This window comes from Eubalaena glacialis, chromosome 19 (genome assembly GCF_028564815.1).
Source record: "Eubalaena glacialis isolate mEubGla1 chromosome 19, mEubGla1.1.hap2.+ XY, whole genome shotgun sequence".
NCBI lineage: Eukaryota > Metazoa > Chordata > Mammalia > Artiodactyla > Balaenidae > Eubalaena > Eubalaena glacialis.
The window spans coordinates 26438590-26465522 of record NC_083734.1 but is presented as its reverse complement, the minus strand read 5'-3'; the positions used below and the strand labels follow the sequence as shown (position 1 = coordinate 26465522).

The following is a 26933-nucleotide window of genomic DNA, read 5'->3' as shown; positions in this document are numbered from 1 at the left end:
AGCAAACGGAATCCAACAGCATATTAAAAGGATCATACACCATGATCAAGTGGGGTTTATCCCAGGAATGCAAAGAGTCTTCAATATACGCAAATCAATGTGATACACCATATTAAAAAACTGAAGGAGAAAAACCATATGATCCTCTCAATAGATGCAGAAAAAGCTTTCGACAAAATTCAACACCCATTTATGATAAAAGCCCTGCAGAAAGTAGGCATAGAGGGAACTTTCCTCAACATAATAAAGGCCATATATGACAAACCCACAGACAACATCGTCCTCAATGGTGAAAAACTGAAACCATTTCCACTAAGATCAGGAAGAAGACAAGGTTGCCCACTCTCACCACTGTTATTCAACATAGTTTTGGAAGCTTTAGCCACAGCAATCAGAGAAGAAAAAGAAATAAAAGGAATCCAAATTGGAAAAGAAGAAGTAAAGCTGTCACTGTTTGCAGATGACATGATACTATACATAGAGAATCCTAAAGATTCTACCAGAAAACTACCAGAGCTAATCAATGAATTTGGTAAAGTAGCAGGATACAAAATTAATGCACAGAAATCTCTAGCATTCCTATACACTAATGATGAAAAATCTGAAAGTGAAATTAAGAAAACACACCCATTTACCATTGCAACAAAAAGAATAAAATATCTAGGAATAAACCTACCTAAGGAGACAAAAGACCTGTATGCAGAAAATTATAAGACACTGATGAAAGAAATTAAAGATGATATAAATAGATGGAGAGATATACCATGTTCTCGGATTGGAAGAATCAACATTGTGAAAATGACTATACTACCCAAAGCAATCTACAGATTCAATGCAATCCCTATCAAACTACCACTGGCATTTTTCACAGAACTAGAACAAAAAATTTCACAATTTGTATGGAAACACAAAAGACCCCGAATAGCCAAAGCAATCTTGAGAAAGAAAAACAGAGCTGGAGGAATCAGGCTCCCTGACTTCAGACTATACTACAAAGCTACAGTAATCAAGACAGTATGGTACTGGCACAAAAACAGAAATATAGATCAATGGAACAGGATAGAAAGCCCGGAGATAAACCCATGCACATATTTTCATCTTATCTTTGATAAAGGAGGCAAGAATATACAGTGGAGAAAAGATAGCCTCTTCAGTAAGTGGTGCTGGGAAAACTGGACAGGTACATGTAAAAGTATGAAATTAGAACACTCCCTAACACCATACACTAAAATAAACTCAAAATGGATTAAAGACCTAAAAGTAAGGCCAGACACTATCAAACTCTTAGAGGAAAACATAGGCAGAACACTCTATGACATAATCACAGCAAGATCCTTTTTGACCCACCTCCTAGAGAAATGGAAATAAAAACAAAAATAAACAAATGGGACCTAATGGAACTTAAAAGCCTTTGCACAGCAAGGGAAACCATAAACAAGATGAAAAGACAACCCTCAGAATGGGAGAAAATATTTGCAAATGAAGCAACTGACAAAGGATTAATCTCCACAATTTACAAGCAGCTCATGCAGCTCAATATCAAAAAACAAACAACCCAATCCAAAAATGGGCAGAAGACCTAAATAGACATTTCTCCAAGGAAGATATACAGATTGCCAACAAACACATGAAAGAATGCTCAACATCATTAATCATTAAAGAAATGCAAATCAAAACTACAATGAGATATCATCTTACACGGGCCAGAATGGCCATCATCAAAAAATCTACAAACAATAAATGCTGGAGAGGGTGTGGAGAAAAGGGAACCCTCTTGCACTGTTGGTGGGAATGTAAATTGATACAGCCACTATGGAGAACAGTATGGAGGTTCCTTAAAAAACTAAAACTAAAAAAAAAAAAAAAAAAAAACTAAAAATAGAACTACCATACAACCCAGTAATGCCACTACTGGGCAAATACCCTGAGAAAACCATAATTCAAAAAGAACCATGTACCAAAATGTTCATTGCAGCTCTATTTACAATAGCCAGGACATGGAAGCAACCTAAGTGTCCATCAACAGATGAATGGATAAAGAAGATGTGGCACATATATACAATGGAATATTACTCAGCCATAAAAGGAAACAAAATTGAGTTATTTGTAGTGAGGTGGATGGACCTAGAGTCTGTCATACAGAGTGAAGTAAGTCAGAAAGAGAAAAAGAAATACCATATGCTAACACATATATATGGAATCTAAGAAAAAACAAAAATGGTCATGGAGAACCTAGGGGCAAGACGGGAATAAAGACACAGACCTACTGGAGAATGGACTTGAGGATATGGGGAGGGGGGAGGGTAAGCTGTGATAAAGTGACAGAGTGACAGGGACATATATACACTACCAAACATAAAATAGATAGCTAGTGGGAAGCAGCCGCATAGCACAGGGAGATCAGCTCGGTGCTTTGTGACCACCTAGAGGAGTGGGATAGCGAGGATGGGAGGGAGGGAGACACAAGAGGGAAGAGATATGGGAACATATGTATATGTATAACTGATTTACTTTGTTATAAAGCAGAAACTAACACACCATTGTAAAGCAATTATGCTCCAATAAAGATGTTAACAAAAAAAGGACTAAATGATTGCTAAATTCATTGGTCAAAATTTTGTGGTTTCTGTTTTTGCAGAGGCATTTATTAAATATTCACTTTAAATGAACAATACTGGAAATATGGAAGAGTGACATTTACACATTTTTAATTTTCAAAATCAATAATTCTAGGGTTTCCATTCCAATACATTGCATTTCAATTTTGAGACATGATGTTGAAATGTTCTATTACGTTTAAAAAAAAAACACTGAGTTGCAGGAGAGAGGTGACTTAACGTCAGTGCCTAAATTTACTGTTACTGTTACAATTTACAGAACATTTTGCTCCCTTAGAACTGATTTTGGCATAAAACATGTTGACAAGATTTCATGTGTTTTCGACCACAATATATTCCTTTGCCTGTTTTCAGTTTTAGTTCACCATTGACTTAGGCCTTTTTGTGCTTCAGCTATCCATTTGACTCTCATTATGTATAGTAAGATGTGAGTTTTTAAATACATCGATACTCAGATAGTGATTTTACATATAGCTTATTTTATGAGAATTTAAAAGCTGGGTTCACTCAGACGAGCTTGAGAACTTATGGAAATTATGTTCTACCTATTTTCAAAATTTAAAAATTAACACAGATAAGAAAAAGTGAAGTAGCAAAGTAAAGAGAATTTATATTAAGTTATATAAACCAAGGCAAAGAGGAAAACATAATTGATTATATAACTCTTGGTCTAATAATGGGAAACATAATTGCTATCATTAGTTCTTCAAGAGAAAAATGTTTTTCTGGTCTTTGTTTTTTATTTTATTTTTTAATTATTTTTTTTACTAAGCAATATTTGCACAAGATTTGAAATTCAGTGAAAAGTAAGCCTTCTTTCCTCCCCTGTACCTTAGTCAGTCAGTTCATTTTTAGGGGGCAATCATCATTACCAGTTTCTTGTGTGATCTTCTAGAGCTATTCCATGTATCTAAAATATAAATATAATTTTTCTTCAACACCTAAATCTTAACCCAAACTGCACCTTATTTTTGTATTGGTACATATAGAATTTTCTCAATTAAAAAATTGCTGTGTGATATTCCATTGTACAAATATCATTTTATTTAATCATTCTTAAATTGATGGATATTTAGATTAATCAAATTTTTCGTGAGGATATAAGGAATTGGTCAGAGTGTATGTGCATTTAGAATTTTGATAGATGTTGCCCACATATCCTCCAGAGATACTACCAATGTATACTTCCACCAGTGTTCTTTGAGAGAGGCTGTTTACGCCCTTAACATCGTATTTTATCTTTTTTGCCAATTTGATGTTTATTAAAATGACATCTCATAGTGTGATATTAACATTTTCTTGTTCTTTTCTCTTTTTATAAGTGAGGTTGAATGTTTTTTGATTTGCTTACAAGTTACTCTATTTCCTTTTCTATGAACTGGCTGTTCTTATTTTTTGTCCATTTTTTTATTGGGTGTTTGGTCTTTTTAATCTGTGAGAGTTCTTTACATATTAAGGAAGGTATTAGGCCTTTGTGATATGGCAGATATTTTCCCCAGTTTTTCTTATTTTTTTGTCTCACAGAAATTAGATTTTTATGTAGTCAGTTTTTCACTTTTGAGTTGTGTGTCCTGTTTAGACCTTCCCACTCCATGATTATTAAATTCTCCCATTTTTTCTTAGAGAACTGTAAACAAGTGTAATTTTATGTTTAAATCTCTCCATCTGGAATTTATTTGTATGTTAACCATGGCCTTGAGTTTTGAATTTGACAAAGGGCCCCTGAGTAAGAGGTGTCTCAGAAGGCAGTTAGATGAAAAATGCCAATGTATTCTATCTTATATCAGCCAAACTCTAAAGGCAAGTTCTATGTAGGACAATTAGTGAAATATGGTAGTATTATAGCTAATGCATTTTTCTTCATGAAATTTGGGGTTTCTTCATTCATTTATTTAATAAATATTAGATATTTTTTGTTTAAATCAGCCAGAATTGGATTCTGTTTGTAGTGACACCAGAATCCAGTTGAATGTCCGCTTTTCTCTCTAACCTCAAAAGAATTATTCTAGTCCTTATTTCAGTTGTCATGTTAATCCTCTTTTGTGTCCCAAATCAACATATTAAGCTCTATCACCCATGCTCCAAACCCACTGCAATCTGTTTTACATTAACAATGTCATAGTTTTATCAAATATTTGACATATATAAAACCAAACCCATTTTTCCCCAAATTGGTTTCCTTTTTCTACTTCGTTTCTCTTAATGTCAGAACCTTTCTCAAAGACTTACTCTCATAATGACTACATATCTAGTCAGTTGCCAAATTATTAATTCTATAACAGGTACGCTCAAGTGTCAGCAAGTTGTACTCTAAGAACTTGGAAATTAGAGAAATAAGTTTTTTTTTTTTGGCTGTGTTGGGTCTTCATTGCTGCACGTGGGCTTTCTCTAGTTGCAGCGAGTGGGGGCTACTGTTCATTGTGGTGTGGGCCTTCTTTTCTGCCTTCATTTGCATTAACTGAATATTTATTTTTAGCATTCCATTTTAATTTATCTATTGGCTTTTAAATCTGTATCTCTTTGCATTACTTACTTAGTATTTGATCCATGGATTACAATGTGTATCTTTAACTCTTTATAGTTTATTTAAGGCTAATATTGTATCACTCTGTGTTAAATACAAAAACATAGCAATTGTATAGGTCCATTTACCCCTACTCATCATTCTTTATGATACAGTTGTTCTATGTATTATACACATATACTATGAACTCCATAATAACTGTTAAAATATGGTTTCATCAGTCATCTGTAATTAAAGAAACCGAGAGAAATCTGTCTCTTCTTTACAAACATAGTTACCATTTTCAGTCCTGAAGTTCCAAATTTTCTTCTTCCTTTAGTCCAAAGAACTGCCTTTAGCATTTCTTTTTTTTTTTTTTTTTAATTAATTTAATTTAATTTATTTACTTTTGGCTGCATTGGGTCTTCATTGCTGTGCACAGGCTTTCTCTAGTTGTGGCAAGCAGAGGCTATTCCTCCTTGCGGTGCGCGGGCTTCTCATTGCAGTGGCTTGTCTTGTTGCGGACCGTGGGCTCTAGGCGCATGGGCTTCAGTAGTTGTGGCTTGCGGGCTCTAGAGCGCAGGCTCAGTAGTTGTGGCATACGGGTTTAGTTGCTCTGTGGCATGTGGGCTCTTCCCGGACCAGAGATCGAACCCGTGTCCCCTGCATTGGCAGGCGGATTCTTAACCACTGCGCCGCCAGGGAAGACCCTAGAGAAATAAGTTTGCTCTCAGAATTAAACTATGGAATCTTCAAGACCCCTTACTAATAGTAGCTAACATTTACTGTATGTTACAGAAACAATAGGAAGGCAGAAGAAGCCAGCTTGGAAATGCATAACCTAGTTAATTAGTTCCACAGCCCCAGACAGCAGGGACCATAGGAATGGTCTCATGGTAGGAGCCCACTGAGATGAATGAACTATCACCCTTCTCTATCCTTATTACTTGGTCAGGATTCGAAGTCAGGGGAGAGAGTATTCTACTGACCTAACTTAGGTCAGTGTCTGACCCCGGGATGTGGTAGCATCTGGGGGAAAATGTCAGTACAGTTATCTTTGGCTTCTGCAAGAGGAGGCCAGGAGGCCTACCAAAACTGCATACAGTGTAGGAGAGGTAATTCCCTCAAAGAGTTTGAGATGCTGCTAGGAAAGGGGTATAGCTGCTGGGCAACCAAAAACAAGGAATGTACATCATAATTTATGACTTGCTCAAAGTCATACTACTAGGAAACAGCCTATCCGAAAGTCAAAATAAGTCTAACTCCAGAGTCCATGCTCTTATATTAATGAAGTGGTTCTCAGCTTGGGGTGATTTTGCCTCCCAGGGGACATTTAGCATTGTGGAGATATTTTGCTCATCACAATGGCTAGGGACAGGTGCCACTGGCATCTAGTGGATAAAGATCAGGTATGCTGCTAAACATCCTAAAATGTACATTACAGCCCCCCATAACAAAGAATTACTGGGCCCAAAATATCAATAATGTTTAGGTTAGAAACTCTAACCTGGGAAAATATGGCATAGGGCCATATTCTTTAAATGTGTCAATCAGAAGTGTTGGCAAGCAATAGAGTATGGTAGAAAAAGGATCAAAATGGAGCTAACTTTGGTTTAACCACTCAAGCCCTGCTCAAGGGAATGAGGGTCCTTCTTAGATTGGTCCTGATAGCTGATCCTAATTGTGGAAATGGTTGCACGAGGCTATCTCGGTTTGATGCTTTAAATACAAAAAGAACACTTGTCTGATCCCATGCACATCAGTTATCAATTTGTTGATAGTTTGATTTCCCAGGTACTTTGGTTATAGCCAGATCGATACAATTGTCTGGTCTCAATGGAAGTAGTAGTTCTCATTGTAAATTCATATGCTGTCATTATGATTTTTATACATCAGTTTCTTATGAGATTTGTTAGTGTCAGTTAAGATACTTCTGTGTAATTAAGTTTGGAAAACTCAAATTTCTTTTTTTCCCCCAGTTTCATTGAGATATAATTCAAGGTGTACATAATGGTTTGACTTACATACATTGTAAAATGATTACTGCAATAAGTTTGGTTAGCATCCATCATCTCATATAGATACAATTAAAACAGAAAGCAAAAAGAAAAACATTTTTTTCCTTGGGATGAGAGCTGTTAGGATTTACTCTCTTGACTTTCATGTATATCATATATCAGTGTTAACTATAATCATCATGCATGTATCCCTGATACTTATTCATCTTGTAACTGGAAGTTTGTACTTTTTGACCACCTTTCTCCAATTCCCCCTCCCCCAACACTCTGCCTCTGGGTAACCACAGATCTGATCTCATTTTCTATGAGTTTGTTTGTTTTCGATTCTATAAATTCGTGAGCTCATACAGTGTTTGTCTTTCTCTGTGTGACTCATTTCACTTAGCATAATGCCCTCAATGCCCATCCATGCTGTTGCAAATGGCAGGATTTCCTCATTTTATTTTTTTTGGCCACACCACGCAGCATGTGGGATCTTAGTTCCCTGACCAGGGATCGAACCTGTGCCCCCCGCAGTGGAAGTGCGGAGTTCTAACCACTGGACCTCCTGGGAAGTTCCCAGGATTTCCTCATTTTTTTTGTGGCTGAATAATATTCCATTGTATGTATGTATGTATGTATGTATATGTATATATGCATATATATATGTATACCACAATTTCTTTATCCATTAATCCATTGATGGACACTTAGGTTGTGGAACACTCAAATTTCTGAGCTTCCAAGTTTAAGTTGCTAAACTTTGTCATAAATTCATGCAGGTAAATGTCACTATGGTAGTTTCAAGATGAATTCTTTGACACTCCTCCCATCAGGAGGTTGGGGTGTATTATGTCCCCTTCTCTTGTATCCAAATGTGCCTATTACTGCTTTGACCAATAGAGTACCACGGAAGTAATGCTATTGATTTATGACACCAGGTCACACCTTCTGTCTTATTCACTGAAACACTCAATCTTGGAACTCTAAGCTACCATGTAAGACATTTGATTACCCTAAGGCCATTGGAGATGTTATGTGTGGGCATTACAGTTGATGGTCCCAGCTGAGCTCCCAGTTAACAGCCAGCCTCAACTGCCAGTTTGGCAACACAATCAAATTAATATCTTGAAAATAATTTACATATTAGTCATTTTTCTGCTCAATTTTTTTTCAATATAAATGGAAAAAAGTAGAATGTGAGTGAGTCTCTTGGACATCTAGCCATGATTTTATCCCTAACCAACTGCTATCAGACTGCAACCTCACGAGACCTACAAGTGAGAACCACCTAGCTGAGCCCAGTCAACCTACAGAGCTGTGAAATACAGTAAAGTGCTTTTTGTTTTATTTACTTATTTATTTATTGTGCTGTACACTCAACCTATAATGTTCTATTTTAATTTTCCTAATTGTTTTCAAATTTGTCTCCCAGCTACAGGTAGTGTTGTTCTTTTTTTTTTTTTTAATTTTTATTGGAGTATAGTTGATTTACAATGTTGTGTTAGTTTCAGGTGTACAGCAAAGTGAATCAGTTATACATATACATATATCCACTCTTTTTTAGATTGTTTTCCCATACACACCATTATAGAGTATTGAGTAGAGTTCCCTGTGCTATACAGTAGGTCCTTATTAGGTCGTTTTTGTTTTAGCCACTAAGTTTTGCAGTAGTTTGTTTTGCAGCAATAGATAGCCAGAATAGCCACTTGAGAGCCTCTCTGGGTGGGTTACTGGCTCTTCCTAAGTTGCATCTTCAGGTGTCTTCTTAGAATTTCAGATCTTCCTGTAGAGTGTCTTTTAGTTTCTTGTGTTCATCTTCATTCCCACTGACACCATTCTCTTCTGTACTCTTATTATCTCCCATTGCCCAACTGATCTTTCAGCCTTCAGTGTTTCTTCTGGAAGAATATTCGTATATTAATTTTCTTAAAACACAGTTTTCATCATGTTTCTTTCAAAATCAATATTTTTGCCAATATTTGGAACAAATGTAATTCCATCTCCCAGTACAGTTTAGATCTAATCTTGAACTTTTGCCATGACCGTAAGCTTTATACCTTAAACAGTCATGAAATTATTTTTTCAGATACAAAACTCCAGGATTTTATGTGACACTTATAAAAGATATTTGAAAAATAATTTTATATATGAATGACCCAAGTTTATTTTGCGTAGATATTGATTTGCTGCCTTTGTGCAAGTAACTGCAATGCATTGTACTGATATTTAGGTATATGGAGGTTCTTCAAATCTTAATAGCCCCCAACTTGCAAAATTACTGGAAACCACATGTGCTATATTGGTGCCAGATATGTCATTTATAGATCACTCTTTCATAAGCCAGCAAACCAATTCATATGCCCAAATCATTTCCTTTCTGGAGAAGGTACATTGTATCAGCATGGTTACCATGTGTGGTAATTGATAATGTCTGTGCCACATGGCTTACTTTACCCTTGTCCAACCCAGCTATTCTACCACTTATGATTACCATATGTTACAGCACTCTAGGTTAATGGAATCGTTTCCATCTTCCCCTCTAGTCACAAATGTCATTGTGGCTCAATTCCATCAGCTCCACACTCAGTGAAGAATAAAGTGTTTGGTATTATCTGAGCATAGGAGACAACTTTGTGTGGAGTTTTCATATTTAGTTGTCTGCTTCCTTTTCATTTAAAAAAGCAGTTGGATTTTTTGATGAATGCTCCAGAGTGGGTAATGGGCATCTGCTGACTAAAAGAGAACATGATCAATATCACTCGATTCTTGCATGTATTTATTCTAAGTAAATATATAAAGGGAATTAGGGCTTCCCTTGTGGCGCAGTGGTTAAGAATCCGCCTGCCAATGCAGGGGACACGGGTTCGAGCCCTGGTCCGGGAAGATCCCACATGCCGTGGAGCAACTAAGCCTGTGCGCCACAACTACTGATCCTGCGCTCTAGAGCCCGCGAGGCACAACTACTGAGCCCGCGTGCTATAACTACTGAAGCCCGCACGCCTAGAGCCCGTGCTCCGCAACAAGAGAAGCCACTGCAATGAGAAGGCCGCGCACTGCAATGAAGAGTAGCCCCCACTCGCCGCAACTAGAGAAAGCCCACGCACAGCAACGAAGACCCAATGCAGACAAAAATAAATAAATAAAATAAATAAATTTTTTAAAAATTAGATAACATAGGTTTTTTTAACCACCATAAAGTGCTTTTTGGTTTTTGTAAAGTGAAAACTAGTAGCAAAATGTTGAAGTGGATTTTTTTTTGAGTCAATTCGTTTTATTTTTTAATTCTTTTAAAATTAATTTATTTATTTGTCTGGGCCGGGTCTTAGTTGTGGCATGCGGGATCTTCGTTGCGGCGTGTGGGATCTTCGTTGCGGCGTGTGGGATCTTTAGTTGTGGCATGTGGGATCTTTTAGTTGCGGCATGCAGGATCTTTAGTTCCGGCATGCAATCTCTTAGTTGCGACATGTGGGATCTAGTTCCCTGACCAGGGATCAAACCCAGGCCACCTGCATTGGGAGCATGGAGTCTTAGCCATTGGACTACCAGGGAAGTCCCTGGAGTCAATTCATTTTAGAAGAACCATTTATTATAGAAGGAATATATTACATCTTTGCCATTTATAGTATCCTCATCAGAAAGTACCATCAACCCCTGCCCTCTTCCTATTTCATAAGCATGTCATAATAAGTTAAAAAAATTTTTTGATTCCTCAAAGAACTCAGCAAGGTTAAAAAAAAAAAGATTGTTATCATTAATGGTTAAAACATTAAGAAAAAAGTTAGAACCTGTTTTGGGGACTTCTTTGCTTTTTAAAACTGATGAAAATAGTGCATGTGGATCTGTTATTACCTGATGTGAATTTTAATTTTGACAGCTGTGGACTCTTGCTGCAGTATGAACATATTAGCCATCAAGAGAAAAGGAATAAAAATTAATATAGCAGTAATATTTTTGGCAGCAAATGGATATGATTTAAAAGTTATATTATTAATCTAGGATGTAGAGGATGTAGGTAGGGTATATTGAGAAGAAAGGAGGAAGATGTTCTTATTTGAAAACATTTATGTGCTCAGTTTTTTCAGTTGACAGGTATTCTCTTGCTCCCTACTAGTCAGTTTGACAACACAATCGAATTAATATCTTAAAAAGTGGGCTTCCCTGGTGGTGCAGTGGTTAAGAATCTGCCTGCCGATGCAAGGGACACGGGTTCGAGCTCTAGTCCGGGAAGATCCCACGTGCCGCGGAGCAACTAATCCCGTGTGCCACAATTACTGAGCCTGAGCTCTAGAGCCCACAAGCCACAACTACTGAGCCCACGTGCCACAGCTACTGAAGCCTGCGTGCCTAGAGCCCGTGCTCCGCAACAAGAGAAGCCACGACAATAAGAAGCCCGCGCACCGCAACGAAGGGTAGCCCCTGCTCACCGCAACTAGAGAAAGCCCACGCAGCAATGAAGACCCAACACAGCTAAAAATAAATAAATAAATAAATTAATTAATTTAAAAAATATATATCTTAAAAAGTACTTATATATTAGTTATCCTTCCATCAATTGAAAAAATATGAATGAGAAATTACACATTTTTATATTTGCAATATAACATTTGTCATTAGGCCTAGCCTTAAACATTTGCCTAGGCACTAGATCAGAGATATATGTAAGTCCCTCTCACAGTTTCCCCAATTATTATTAACATCTTACATTAGTGAGGTACATTTGTTACAACTGATGAGCCAATATTGATACATTATTATTAACCAAAGTACATAGTTTACACTAGGATTCACTCTGTGTTGTATGTTCTATGGCTTTTGACAAATGTCTAATGATTTGTATCCACCATTGTAGTATCATACAGAATAGTCTTTGCTTCCCTAAAAATCCCATGTTCTACCTATTCATCCTTCCCTCCTTACCCTTGAACCACTGGCAGCCTATTCATAATTTTTAATTCCAGGAAATCATTTACTGCTAACTTCAAGTAAACTCAGTGTTTGAGTAGTACCTTTGAAGACCTAAACTTGCTTTAATGTCAGCTTGATCCATTTATAGTTCTTTTATATATATATTTTATCGTTCTTTAAAGTATTATTTGTTATTGTATCAATTGAGATCCAGTTAAGAAAACAGAGGGAATAGAATACAGGAAATTGGTTACACAAGTGATAGAAGAGCTAAAAAGCCAAAAGGGAAGGTGAGGCAGTGTCTTAGTCTGGTTGGGCTGCTAAAACAAAAAACCATAAATATGGTGGCTTATAAACAACAGAAATTTATTTCTCACAGTTCTGGAGGCTAGGAGTTCCATGAACAGTGTTCTGGCAGATTCAGTGTCTGGCACAGACAGCAGTCTTTTTACTGTGTTCTCACATTTAGAAAGGAGAGGGGTCTCTCTTGGACCTCATCTTTTTTTTTTTTTTTTTTTAACATCTTTATTGGAGTATAATTGCTTTACAATGGTGTGTTAGTTTCTGCTTTACAACAGAGTGAATCAGCTATACATACACATACATCCCCATATCTCTTCCCTCTGTGTCTCCCTCCCTCCCACCCTCCCTATCCCACCCCTCTAAGGTGGTTGGACCTCATCTTTAATGGCACTAATCCCATTCATGAGGGCTGTGCCCTCATAACCTAATCACTTCCCAAAGGCCCCACCTCCTAATACCTTCACCTTGGGGGTTCGGATTTAAACACATGAATTTTTGGAGAACACAAATATTCAGTCCATAGCAGGCAAGATTAGGAAGCTAAAACCAGCTACCATCTCTAGGCTGATGGACAAATGGAAGAAGATGATGTTTCTGGAGCTCAGGGACTGGTGTCACAGACAAAAGCTGGAATTGCAATGGACAGGTTCAGAGGGAGCAAAGCTATAAAGGAGATGCAGCAAGCATTAGGACTGAGGTAGGGGACAGGGAAGAAATATCTTGGCTTTTTTCCTTTCCTTCCACCTTCCAATTTCCTGCTGATGTCGCCCACTGGGCAAATCTCAGCTGGAAGTCAGCTGTCAAGGAAGCTGGTGAATGCAGCTTGAAAGAGTCAGTACCCCTACAATACAGAGGAGAGCAAGGTAGGAGAAGGAATGGATATGAGAATAAAAAAAGGACTAAACAGTCATCAATTCTTTTTAACTTTAAAAATCAACTCTATTGAGGTATAATTTACCTACAATACACTTATTCAAACATTCTAATCACCCCCACAAAATTCTGTCTTAATCCTTTGCCATGAATCATCCACCCCACATCAGTCCTAGGCAATCACTAATCTGCTTTCTGTTACTATAGATTAGTTTTGCCTATTCTAGAATTTCATATGAATGGAATCATGGAGTATGTATACTCTTTTGCGCCTGGATTTTTTTTACTCAGCATGTTTTTTTTTTTTAATAAATTTATTTATTTATTTTTTTATTTTTGGCTGCGGTGGGTCTTCGTTGCTGCTCGCAGGCTTTCTCTAGTTGCGGCGAGCAGGGACTACTCTTGGTTGCGGTGCGCAGGCTTCTCATTGTGGTGGCTTCTCTTGTTGCGGAGCGCGGGCTCTAGGTGCGCAGGCTCAGTAGTTGTGGCGCACGGGCTTAGTTGCTCCGCAGCATGTGGGATCTTCCCGGACCAGGGCTCGAACCTGTGTCCCCTGCGTTGGCAGGCGGATTCTTAACCACTGCGCCACCAGGGAAGTCCCCACTCGGCATGTTTTTGAGATTCACCCATGTTGTGTTTATCAGTAGTTGATTTTTTTTTTTTTTTTTTGCTGAGTTGTATTCCATTGTATGAATATACCACAATTTGTTTATCCATTCATCTACTGATGGACATCTGGGTTATTTCCAAGTTTGAGCTGTCATGAATAAAATAAAACTATTGAAAAAATTTATATACAAGGTTTTTTTGGTGATGTGTTATCTGTGTATGTGTTTGGTGGATATGTTTTCATTTCTTGTGGGTAAATATTTGGGAGAGGGATTACTGGGTCATATAAGAAACTGCCCAACTCAACAATTCTCTTTAATCTTTTTATTTTTTAGATTTTTATTCTTTTGGCCGCACTGTGCGGCTTGTGGGATCTTAGTTCCCCGACCAGGGATTGAGCCTGGGCCCTCGGCAGTGAAAGCACTGAGTCCCAGTCACTGGACCACCAGGGAATTCCCCTCTTTAATCTTATAAATATCATCATTACAATGAATGCCCATGAAAGAACACGTGCATTTCCTCCAAAGAGCTAAGGGTTAGAGGGAGAACAATTCTTACGACAAATCTCAAAAAAAAAAAAACCTTAAAAAAATTAAAAATACTTAATACATATGCTTTTTATAGCTCAATATTTAAAAATAGACAGCAAGAAAGGGGATTAGGGAAGTATAAGAGGAGAGGAACTGAAGAGGAAAGTAAAGCAATGCAAAATAGTGACTAAAAAGACTTCTTGACGATGGCAAAATCATCCTACACAGCTGCTCTGAGATCCCAGCACTGCTGTCAGCAACCTTCTGACAAAGCTACTCTGTCAAATGGATGCAATAGGATCCATACTGATCTTTTGTAAAGAAATATCTTTATTAAACTAAGCAAACACACCTCTCATTTATAGTAATGTGGAGGTGTAGCCTTTTTCTTTTAGTAGTAATGTTTCCCCAACATATAACACTTCCCTTTGATATGTGGGTTGAGTCATAAATTAATGTCACAAATGAGTGTCATCTAGGTGAAGGGGGCAACTACATTACAAAATAGGAAGGTGTAGCTGGATGTGAATTGTTACAGTTGACAGCTATGTACTCTTGAACTAAATGTCATCATGTCAAATTCTGAGATATTAAATAGTTGTTGGAATGTAAAATTGTGGACATTTTGATGTTTTGCAGCCTTATAAATTTTGTCAATCTTTCCTAGACATTCTGAAACGGAAATGAACAGGTGGATTGAAAACAAAGACAAATGAGGAATTTAAAGACTTTCTTGGCATCTCATAAAGAAGTTGCTCTACACTGGTGATGTTTTAAACAAAACACGTATAAATACATTTAGCTTGTCTGGAAACAGACTTATTTATTAGGTCTTTCCATTTACTTTTGAGACAAAAAATAAGTAGTTACAGAGGACTCATGTGCATTACTCACTATACACTTTCTATCGTGTATTAATTAATCTCAAACTAGGAGAGAATGGATGTCTATTTTACATGATGCCATAATGTACATTAGTGAGCTCAAGCCATTTACTCTTAAAATAACAGTATCACGTCAGGGATTTAGAATACAGTATTATATGAAAACTGTTGGCAGGGAGACTCCTTCTGCCATTAATAACTGACTAGAAATGGTATTTTAGACCCTAAATCCAACTGAAACCCAGAAACAATAAATGGAGAGGATGGGGTGGATATTTTGTGAACATGTTTTTCAAAGTAGAGAAAGAATCACTATATTTTTGCTGAATTATATGTTGCCGTGGACATGGCAGTATGCAATAATGATGCTGTCATCTATACAGCTGTATAACAACACAGCTTCTCCCTCTCCCACCCCCCTCAGTAAGGCTTGAAAATAGTAGGTTTGTGTGTAGTTTGGTAAGAAAATTAGAATAATTTAAAGTTGTTTCAGTTTCAATCTACAAAAGAAAGAGGCTCAGGGGGATGGGGAAGAAGAGCAAACAAAATGTACCAAAAAATACATATTATGTAATAAAGATATATTACGCAGATACTAAAGAAGGGTGTCTTGGTGTGCTGGAAAACTGATGGCTTTGCAGTGAAAAGACCTGGATTTAGTCCTTGTTACATCATTTGTGTGTGACCTTGAGCAAAGTCGCAATGTATTTAAGTCTCAGTTTTCTCATCTATAAAATGGAATCATGGTAATATCTTCTAACTTGAGGCGCTATTGTAAGGATTAAAGGGATGAAAATGACTCGTAAACTAAAAAAGCCCTTTAAAAATAAGGCTTTATAGACATATTATTACACTGTTGAATCTTCAGAGGCAGAGAAGAGTACAGGAAAAAGGGTCTAGACAGGCTTTGGAAGCTTACAAGCTGGGTTCTAATTCCAATGCCATGGCTAGTAGCTTTGACACCTTGAAAAAAGGAAAGGTACTTAGGGACTTCCCTGGTGGTCCAGTGGCTAAGACTTCGTGCTCCCAATGCAGGGGGCCCGGGTTCCATCCCACCTGCCGCAACTAAAAGATCCTGCACGCGACCGGGCAGCCAAATAAATAAATATTAAAAAAAAAAAAGGAGTGTACTTAATCCTGTTTCCTCTTTTTGAGAAATGAGGATAACACCACTTTCTTCACAGAGTCAAATGAGAGAATGTAGGCAAAGGAAACTACCACTTGGTAGGTGTTGGATGCCTTCCCCTGCAAACTATTAAATTAGTGTCATCAACAACAAAAGGTGTTCACACTGTGGTATCTTTCAACAGATAAGCACCCTAAGGCAAGGCAGGACAGATAAGGAAAACTGAGGTAAATCCAATCCAAGTGGGAACCAACAGCTAGACCTGGAGATGTCTTAGTTCTGTCTTATCCACTTGAGGTTAGGATATCCATACAATGAAGACATTCAGAGTTGGAGAGGGGACAAGTAGAGTGCCCTTTCGACTCCGCGGACTCGACGGTAGGGACCCTGAAATTCTTAATTAGAGCCGGTTGCCATGGCGACAGTCTCTAGGCAGCGTGGGCTGAGCTCTTCGTAGGGCTAGAGGGTGGGCCGTCGCTGGACCCCGCGCGCGCGCCCGCGACCAACTTTCCCTCCAGACCAGAGAGGGACAGCGCGCTCCGCCCCCGCCCCCGGGCCGCGCACGTCCGGGCTCGGCGGCGCGCACGCCTGCGGGAGCCCTCTCCAAGCAACCTAGTGCTGATCGCTCGTGCCGGTGCGGCAGTTAACCGCCCTTGCAGGAGCCCGTGGCTCGCGAACAGCCCCCTCCCCTTCCTGGGCTTCCCCCACCCACTTCCCGGTCGGCTCCGGGGCATGAGCAGCGATGGCCGGCTGTAGCCCCGAGGAGAAAACTTACCGGCGCTTCCTGGAGCTATTCTTGGGCGAGTTTCGCGGACCGTGCGGCGGCGGCGAGCCCGAGCCGGAACCCGAACCCGAGTCGGAGCCCGAGCCCGAGCCCGAACTGGTAGCGGCTGAGGCGCCCGAGGCTTCGGTCGAGGAACCCGGGGAGGAGGCGGCCACTGTAGCCGCGACGGAGGAGGGGGAGCAAGAGCAGGAGCAAGACCCCGAGCCCGAGGAGGAGGTGGTGGCGGCGGAGGGCGAGGAGGAAGAGGCGGCGGCAGCCCGGGGGCAGTCGGCCGTGCCGCCGCCGCCGCCGCCGCCGCAGCCTCAGCTGCCGCCGCTGCCTCCGCTCCCGCGGCCGCTGTCGGAGCGCATCACCCGCGAGGAGGTGGAGGGCGAGAGCCTGGACCTGTGCCTGCAGCAGCTCTACAAATAGTTAAGTAGCGGGGCTCGGTTGGGGGTGGGCCCGCTGTCCCCGCCGCACCGGCCTCGACGCGGCTCCCTCGGCCCCTCAAACTGCTCTTTTCCGCTCTTCATGCCCCCCCACGCCGGCGCCTGGCGCGGTTGAAAGCGCCCCCGCTGCTCGGACTTGGGCTGTTGTCTGCGAGCTGCCCACGCCCGCCGCGGCCCCCGCGCCTCCTGCCCGGCCCGGGAGCCGCCCCCCGCGCCCTCCCGCCGGGCCCCGTCCCCTGCTTCCCGCTTCTCCCCGGCCGCCCACTTCTTGCTCCACTTCACACACCCTTTCCCCTTCGTGCCTTGGAAGGTCCGTCCTTCCAGTCTTGAGAGCTCCCTCTTCCCAGCTCTCTTCTTCCTCCTGGAGGTTTCTTCCCACCCGGGTCTTTTCCCAGCCTGAGTCCCTTGTTGTTTGGCGGCGGAGAGACGCGACTCCTTTCTGGGCAGAGCTGCTAGGTGCCTCCTGCGTAACCGCAACAAAGATGATAATCCCAGCCCCAGATGCACAGGAGGAGAGACTGGAGTAGATTTTCTGTCGGGCGCTCGGTGTTGAAAGTGTAGATGGCTTAATACACGGAAGCCTAGTATCTTCGTCTAACTCACAATTGAGGGAGGTGGGAAGGAATTGGGAGGGACGGGTAAGCAAAATTTTACATGCGAGCCTTCAGGTGAAAGACAGTTGTAATTAGTTAAAGTGGAAAACTCTGGCTGGTTTGATAAAATTGCAATTAGGGGCAGTATTTTCAGTCCATTAAGTAGATGGGGTAGGGGAGAGAAAGCAGATGGCTTAGCTACACAGATGAAAGTCTAAAATAGAAAGGTCAAGGCTTTTCCTTTCCTCCCAGTTTTTATGGGCTTGAAATAGAAAGTTTACAATTGCTTTTCTTTCTAAATGGAATTGTTCTGAAATAATGACAAAGGAGAATACGAACAAGTTTCCGAGAACACTGGTAAACCTGGGGAATCTTTCCCCATTCTGCTGATAGTTGTAATGAAAGGTGTTACTCTGTACCCCTCAGAAAGTTTACTACTGCAAGATTCACTGCAGTTAAATTCACTTCTTGGATCTTCTCAAAAACCTAGATTAAGAGAAGGACCTGGAAAGTAAATGTTTTGTCTTTATCCAACCTAACAGACACCTGATCAAATCACTCTTCCTGTTAAAACAGAGGCTTGTCAATAGGGAAGAAGTATTTAACATGTCTGCTGTAGAAGTGGACTGTGTTGATGTCCCACACTTTATATGCTATTTAAAATTTAATTTTGAAACACTATCTGGTTACCAAAGTAATAATGCTTTTTGGGAAATGTAAAAGATAAAATGGCATGTAATACCACTACCCAGATATAAACAGTATTAACATCTTAGAGTATTTCTTCCTAGTGTTTGTAAAGGATCATAGAAAAGGGCTTATGAAATGTCATTTTTAATACTATATAAAGACACTTAAGACTTCCTGCTTAAAATAAAATGGAAATGTTTACCAAAGTGGAAGGATTTATCTCAGCATCAGACTAATTCTATTTTGACAATTCTTACCTTTACAAATGCAGTTGCAGAATTAAAGAAACACACATTTAAATATTAGAGAAGGTCCATTTTAAAAAAAAGAGTCATTACTTTAGAACAACTTTGAACATGTGCCATTGAAGGTTTTTTAAAAAATGAAATCTATATAAAGATGATGGTAAGTAGATGTGTGTTTTTCCACATGGAAAGGAAGCAAGATTTTCAATACATGTATAAACTAGAAAAGTATTCAAATTATAAAATGGCCATCTAATTGAGAACAGAAGTTTAGATTTGAAGTAAAACTAGCAAAATTAAAGTTGGAAAACATTATTTCACCTTAAATCAGAGATTTCATCATATATACTGTTTTGTGCAGAAGCTATTAACCTATTTTTATTCAGATATAAAATGGCTGGCTTGTTTATGTAAAGTATCTTCAAGGTCCTTAACAGATTTAAAAAAAAAACAAACCCAAAGTCTCGCAGTTTAAAAACACATACTTTTAATGCTTTTATTTTTTATTTTATTATTTATAAAGGAAAATTATATCACTTAGCCACAAGAATCGAGACTGGAAGACATTGGAGAGATAGATCATTTTCCTGTTCGCTTTATTTTACAGATGAGAGAACTGAGGATCCAGATTCAGAAATGACAAATTATGTACAAATGATTCCAACATTTCCATAATCTCTGAACCTCAGAACTCTCCGACGTATTTGAAATGTTGGGTTGTCAAATTTCCTAGGAAATACTTTGAAATAATTCTGATTAGGGATGTGTTGGAATTGCTAATTTGGAGAAGGTGAAGATTTTTTTTTTCCCAAAATATTTTCTCAAATACCCACTCTGTTTATTTTGGGAATTCTTAATATTCTTTAAAACCTCTGTCATGCTTGTCAAATAGTGCTAAAATTCTTAAATGAAGTTACTTGAAATATATATTCACCAATTTCACAGTTGGGACTAATGTAAGAAGAGAATAACACTGCGTATAATAACAGTTTCATAAATCTTTAGCGTGTTTTTTTCTGTTAGTATTTTAGAAATATACAGTATGAAACTGCTAAACAGACAGGTTCGCTGAAGAAGAAAAGAGTGCTTACCTTCTCAATACTGTTTATGTATACACTGGCTGAAATTTTACTTTTAAAAATGTAGTGAATGTTTTTGTCACTATTTTGCTTCTCTCAGAGTTTTTAGAATAAGAACAGCAGATATACTTATCATTCTTCATTTTGGTAAACACAAAGCTTAGGATTAGCTTGAGATAAGCAGTTACTTAGATAAGTAAAGGATCAAGGTTTAAATGGACAAAATATGGTTATAATTAGCAACTTAAAAGTTTTTCAGTGTTCGGGACAGAATTTTTGCCATTAGGCTTCAAAATAGGAAATATGTACTTAGATATTTCTCTGCTAGATATAAACATGTAACATTTTGAAAGAAAAATAATTCAAAATGGTAAAACTCCCCTTGGATGAGAAAGATGTCTGTTGTGGGCTATAAATACTTTTTTTTTTTTTTCATGATTCTTCCAGTAATTTTTTTTTTTTTAATTTTTATTTATTTATTTATTTATTTTTATTTATGGCTGTGTTGGGTCTTCTTTTCTGTGCGAGGGCTTTCCCTAGTTGTGGCAAGTGGGGGCCACTCTTCATCGCGGTGCGCGGGCCTCTCATTATCGCGGCCTCTCTTGTTGCGGAGCACAGGCTCCAGACGCGCAGGCTCAGTAGTTGTGGCTCACGGGCCTAGATGCTCCGCGGCATGTGGGATCTTCCCAGACCAGGGCTCGAACCCGTGTCCCCTGCATTGGCAGGCGGATTCTCAACCACTGCGCCACCAGGGAAGCCTTTTTTTTTTTTTTTTTTTTTTTTTTTTTTTTTTTTTTTAATTCATTCATTTATTTTTGGCTGCATTGGGTCTTCGTTGCTGTGCCTGGGCTTTCTCTAGTTGCTGTGATCAGGGGCTACTCTTCGTTGTGATGCGCGGGCTTCTCATGCGGTGGCTTCTCTTGTTGTAGAGCATGGGCTCTAGGCGCGGGCTTCAGTAGTTGTGGCCCGCGGGCTCTAGAGCACAGGCTCAGTAATTGTGGCACACGGGCTTTCTTGCTCCGCGGCATATGGGATCTTCCCAGACCAGGGTTCGAACCTGTGTCCCCTGCATTGGCAGGCGGATTCTTAACCACTGCGCCACCAGGGAGCCCCCCTAAATACTTTTTTTAAAGGACCATTTAAACAATTTTGTTTCAACTAATTAAACCTTAAGAATCAATAATAAATTCATGCAATACTTTAGAATTGTATCACTGAATTAGTCTATTACTTGTCAATAAAATATTCCAATGATTTGGAACCTTTAGCTGTTAGTATAAAAATTATCTCCTTTACTCCTTTAGACTGAAATGCCCCCCAAGAGATTAAAATAAATACTTTCTAATGACATAATATTAGGATTTCTGAGGTTAATGAATCTCTTTGAAAAGGTGGAGGTGAGATATTTTATAGCTTTGAAATAATTTGCAAATAAAATTTACAGCTGATCTTGTAGCCGATATGAATAACCTTGGATAGGCTACATGGGTCAATACTGTATTCTATTTCTCTATATTTTACTGGGGATAAATCTATTTGTTTTAACCCAGAAGAAACAAATACTCTGAAGTCTTTATTAGAGCTGTATGTCATTACGTTTTTAGAGCAGTTTTTTCCTTAGTTGTACATTTAGTCTGGGTTGGACTTCTCAAGGGGGAGACAGATATCCCAGCAGCCTGACAAAGTTAAGTACTTACACATGGTTTACAGTAGTAATGAGGGTGGGCACTTTAAAAATGGCTTGGAAAAGAAAATCATTGTTTATAGTTACTAATAATTCAGTTATATTGAGTTATGTGCCTCATTAATGACTTTGAGATAGGTTAGAAAACCATTAAACTTTGTCTATGTATATATATGGAAAAATACATGGATGCAAGTTATACTACTCATTTATAATACCTTTTTTTCTTATTAAAAAGTAGTAAGAAGTAGCAAAAAGAAGACAATAAATACCAACCATTCAGTGTAAGCCATACTTTTCAGGTTTTTCTTCTACCTCTCAGGCTGCCACTTCTCTGTGAGCTTTTAATACTCTGCCTAACCCTTTTATATTGGTGTTTGGTCCTTGGCCTTTTCTTTCTTTCTTTTAAAAAAAAAAAAATTTATTTATTTATTTGATTGTACTGGCTCTTAGTTGCAGCAGGCGGTCTCCTTATTGTGGCTCACAGGCTTCTTAGTTGTGGCTCACTGGCTCCTTAGTTGCAGCACATGGGCTCCTTAGTTGCGGCACTTGGGCTCCTTAGTTGTGGCTTGCCAGCTCCTTACTTGTGGCAAGTGGGCTCCTTACTTGTGGCAGGCAGACGCCTTAGTTGTGGCATGTGAACTCTTGCTTGCGGCATGCATGTGGGGTCTAGTTCCCTGACCAAGGATGGAACCCGGGCCCCCTGCATTGGGAGTGTGGAGTCTTATCTACTGTGCCACCAGGGAAGTCCTGGTCCTTGGCCTTTTCAAGTCTGGTTGACTTATTTGTCTGTAGTCAACATCAATCTCTCCCATGATTTTGGTTATTATAGTTATTCTAATGGCTCCCGACTCTGTCTCCGTCCTTGCTTTGACTGCTAATTGAATGGCTCTATCTAGATGGCTAAATATCTTCTCAAATTAAACTGTCCAAAACTGAATTTAATCCTCCCCCTCCCTCTCTCTCCCCTGCAGAAGACAAAACTAAAACCTAATTCTCTTTTTGGTGGGTTCATCCCTGATTTCTCCTTCTCTCACCCTCACATTCAGTCAAATTTTGCCTTATAAATATCTCATAAATATGTCCTTCACCATCCCCACTGTTGTTGTCATCTCTTCCCAGTCTTACTCTTCAATATATTCTCCCCAGTGTAGGCAGTGATTCCTCTAGAGTCTAGATTATGTAGATTGACTAATTGTCACCCACTGCTTAAACATTTTTACTCTTTCCCTGGAGTTAGCCAAACTGTGAGGTCAAAGGCACAGTCCTCCAGAAAGCCAGGTCTGCCTGAGGCAGAAGTTTGCAAGGAGTTAGGGTCCAAATACAAAGTTAGAGGGAAGAGTTCACACAAGACCACCCTCACTTCTGACACTGACTATAAGTTTGGGGTTTCTCAAAAACACCTCCAGATTTGATAATTCACTGGAAAGAACTCGCTGAAAGCTATTATATTAATGGATTATGGTTCATTATAAGGAAAAGATACAAATTAGAACCAGCCAAAGGAAGGGATGCATGAGATGCTATCTAGAAGGGTTTCAAATGTGAAGCTTCCATTGTCCTCAGGAATGTGTTTCTCTCTCATGGAGTATTGCCAACCCAAGAAGCTCACCTGAGCTGCAGTGTCCAGAGTTTTTATTGGGACTTACTGATTGATTGCTCACATGGTTGAACTTAGTTTCCAGTCTCCCCTCAGGCTGATACCATGTGATCCAAGGGGCCCACCTGAATAACGAAGACAATCCTATTACTTTAGAAATAGGGATTTAGAGGTTACTCCCAGGAACTGAGGACAAAGGCCAGACCTCTCTTTGGGCAAAGCCAATTATTTACTGTACACCTTCATCACCTATTTCTCCATTGCCCTCCAGATAAAATCCAAACAAAGCTTTATAATCTTATCAGCCTCATCCCTGAATCACTATCCACCCACTCCATCCCACCTCTAGAAGCTACGCTTCAGCTGTTTTAGACTATTAATATATTAGTTTGAATGTGCTGTGTTTGCTCTTACCTCTGCACCTTTGGATATAACATACTATTCCTTCTTCTTGATCTACCATGCTATCCCACCCTCACCTCACCCAGTCCAATCTCTTACCCATTCTTTAGGTCTCCATTTAACATCACTTCCTTTGTTCACCAACCTCACACTCATAATGAGTTAGGTGTCTCTTCCATGTCCTCTTACAGAATACCCAGTGCTTATTCCTTTTGTAGCACTTGTTTAATTTATTATTTTTTTGTCCACAAATATTTATATATCTTTTACTTGACTAGTGGTCTTCAGAATAAGGTGTACCCAAAATAATCCATTTCAGTGAAGGAATAAAATATTAAAATCTTTTTCCTTGTATACAAAATATGAACTTAAGGGAATTCCCTGGCTGAGCAGTGGTTTGGACTCAGTACTTTCACTGCCGTGGCCTGGGTTGAGTCCCTGGTGAGGAAACTAAGATATCCTGCAAGACACACGGTGTGACCAAAAAAAAAATGAACTTAGGTGCTAGTAATACTTGATGTGGGAAGCATGCAGTCTTAGCTGGAGGTAATTCCTGGAGGAGACAGTATGTCTCTCACAAAAAGCAAAGCCCTTACCTTGGAATACACTCTTTTTCCCAGGCCTGAGGAATGTAAAAGAGATTAGCAAAGCTATCTCAAGCCAGGAGACCTCAGGGAACTGAGAGTCCTGGTTGTTCCCTATGGCTGGGGGCTGTGTGTGAGCCTGGTTAAGGGAAGATAATGTTCAAGGATAGTTGTTGTAAACTTGTTGACGTCCATGGTAGTGACTGAACTGAGACGATAAGCAGTTCCATGGGATTATTGTCTAATAATAAGTTCCTTTTCTGTCTATATAAGATTCAGTAAATTCTAAATAAAGTGCCTAGCAACCATCAGTTGTCTTGGTCCTTCTGACCCCATACTCGTGGTGCTATTCAGTCCCTTACCCCTCTCCGTCGGGACCTGGAAGACCCCCTGCGGTGGCTGGACCATCGCAACTTGATATATTGATTGAGGTTGGCAGCTTGTTCTGTATGACAGCTGACTTCATGTCAGACATGGTAAATGAGGTATCCTGATGAAGTGCAAGTTTCTTAGCTTAGAAGAGTTGACAGTGGCACCCTTACTCCAGTTTCCAGAACATTATGAATTATTGCAGTTTACCTGCTCTGATTAAATCGATTCATTGATTATATTTACTGGTTTTAACAAAATTAGCCCTTACAAAATAGACAATTGACTTTAAAGATTCCTGCAAAGTGCTTGCTTTGACAGCACATATACTAAAATTGGAAGGATACAGAGAAGATTAGCATGGTCCCTGCACAAAGATGACACGAAATTCGTGAAGCGTTCCTGAGGAGACTCTGGTGCTCGCCATGGCTGACGAAAAGCCCAAGGAAGGAGTCAAGACGGACAACAACGATCATAGTAATTTGATGGGGCAGGATGGTTCTGTGGTGCAGTTTAAGATTAAGAGGCATACACCACTTAGTAAACTAATGAAAGCCTATTGTGAACAACAGGGTTTGTCAATTAGGCAGATCAGATTCCGATTTGATGGGCATCCAATCAATGAAACAGACACACCTGCACAGTTGAAAATGGAGGATGAAGATACAATAGATGTGTTCTAGCAGCAGACAGGTGTCTACTAAAAAGGGAACCTGCTACTTTACTCCAGAATTCTGTTCCTCCAGACCAAGGAGACATTCTCAATTAGAAAACCGCAATTTGGTTCCACCACATCCTGACTCCTGCTGTGTAGTTTCTCTATTCTTTCATTTTCCTCTTCCCCATTCCTTTATTGTACATAAAGTAAACGGTGTATATGCACAAGCATATTGCATTTTTTTTTTAAGTAAATGGCCAATGGTATGTTTTGATTGACATCAAATGGAGATGGAATGGGGAAAAATACTGGTTCTGTGAAAATACCTGCTTTTGTCCATGAGTGGCATGCTCATCAGCTCTTATCTTTATATTCCAGTAAGTTATTTTGCTCTCACTGTTTAACAAAAAAAGAACAACATAAAAATTCTTGCATACCTTGTTCGATTGGAGAATTTTAATGTTTTTCATTTATCATTGTAAAACCAAGGACAATTTTACAACTTTTTTGTATGTAGCTGTTACATGTTCATGTTACAATCTGTCTTTAAGTAGGGATAAATTACTCTAAAAGAAATGAATCCTAGATAGTTTTCCCTTCAAGTCAAGTTTAAATAAACTTCTTGTTTAAAATGAAAAAAAAAGATTCCTGAAAAGAAATCATGGGTTGAACATAATATTTGTAATGCACATGTAAAAAGGAACAAAACTTAAGAGCCTATATTTCTCCCATCTTTACTTATATTAGATTTTTTTAAAGGTGATTATATTTGATGAGAAATCCACAAAAATGGAACTATTAAGTAGATTATGTGGAATACAGCTTACTCAAAGAAATACTAATACATTGCTGGTGAGAGTGGTGTGTATGCATGGATGTGTATGTATGGAATTTATATTTGTATATATATACACATGAGAAATGTGTATCTACATTTGGGGTGGGGGTATTCATGATGCTCCAAATTTTTTTTTTTTAAACATCTTTATTGGAGTCTAATTGCTTTACATTGTTGTATTAGTTTCTGCTGTATAACAAAGTGAATCAGCTATACATATACATATATCCCTATATCTCCTCCCTCTTGCGTCTCCCTCCCACCCTCCCTATCCCACCCCTCTAGCTGGTCACAAAGCTCCAAGCTGATGTCCCTGTGCTAGGCGGCTGCTTCCCACTAACTATCTGTTTTCCATTTGGTAGTGTATATATGTCAATGCTACTCTCTCACTTCGTCCCAGCTTACCCTTCCCCCTCCCCGTGTCCTCAAGTCCATTCTCTACGTCTGCGTCTTTATTCCTTTCCTGCCCCTAGGTTCTTCATGACCTTTTTTTTTTTCTTAGATTCCATATATATGTGTTAGCATATGGTATTTGTTTTTCTCTTTCTGACTTACTTTACTCTGTATGACAGACTCTGGGTCCATCCACCTCACTACAGATAACTCAATTTCGTTTCTTTTTATGGCT

General features: G+C 39.2%; 3 protein-coding genes and 1 non-coding gene across 4 annotated transcripts in view; 3 read left to right on the top strand and 1 right to left on the bottom strand.

The window, feature by feature from the left end:
* The window catches only part of TEX14 (testis expressed 14, intercellular bridge forming factor), a 174196-nt gene extending 156946 nt beyond the window's left edge, over positions 1 to 17250 (bottom strand). Inside the window, exon 1 of the mRNA XM_061176383.1 lies at positions 17127 to 17250. The gene's annotated coding sequence lies outside the window, so the exon portion shown is untranslated. The remainder of the gene's footprint in view (positions 1 to 17126) is intronic.
* PPM1E (protein phosphatase, Mg2+/Mn2+ dependent 1E) overlaps positions 16977 to 26933 on the top strand; it is a 199327-nt gene continuing 189370 nt past the window's right edge. Inside the window, exon 1 of the mRNA XM_061176389.1 lies at positions 16977 to 17545. Coding sequence (XP_061032372.1) covers positions 17094 to 17545 — 452 coding nt within the window. The 5' untranslated portion in view covers positions 16977 to 17093. The remainder of the gene's footprint in view (positions 17546 to 26933) is intronic.
* LOC133081045 (U6 spliceosomal RNA) lies at positions 25115 to 25220 on the top strand. The gene has a single exon (XR_009698715.1). It is a non-coding gene; the product is annotated as a U6 spliceosomal RNA (small nuclear RNA).
* On the top strand, positions 25235 to 25492 carry LOC133079783 (small ubiquitin-related modifier 2-like). Its single transcript, XM_061175453.1, has 2 exons — positions 25235 to 25382; positions 25440 to 25492. Exons 1-2 carry the CDS (start codon positions 25235 to 25237, stop codon positions 25490 to 25492), a joined length of 201 nt encoding a protein of 66 aa, XP_061031436.1.

Bases quoted from the DNA above. Each gene is read 5' to 3' on its own strand.
- LOC133079783 (XM_061175453.1), top strand. From the start codon at position 25,235: ATGGCTGACGAAAAGCCCAAGGAAGGAGTCAAGACGGACAACAACGAT. The intron at 25,383-25,439 runs GTTTGTCAATTA...TCAATGAAACAG, and splicing joins AGCCTATTGTGAACAACAGG to ACACACCTGCACAGTTGAAA.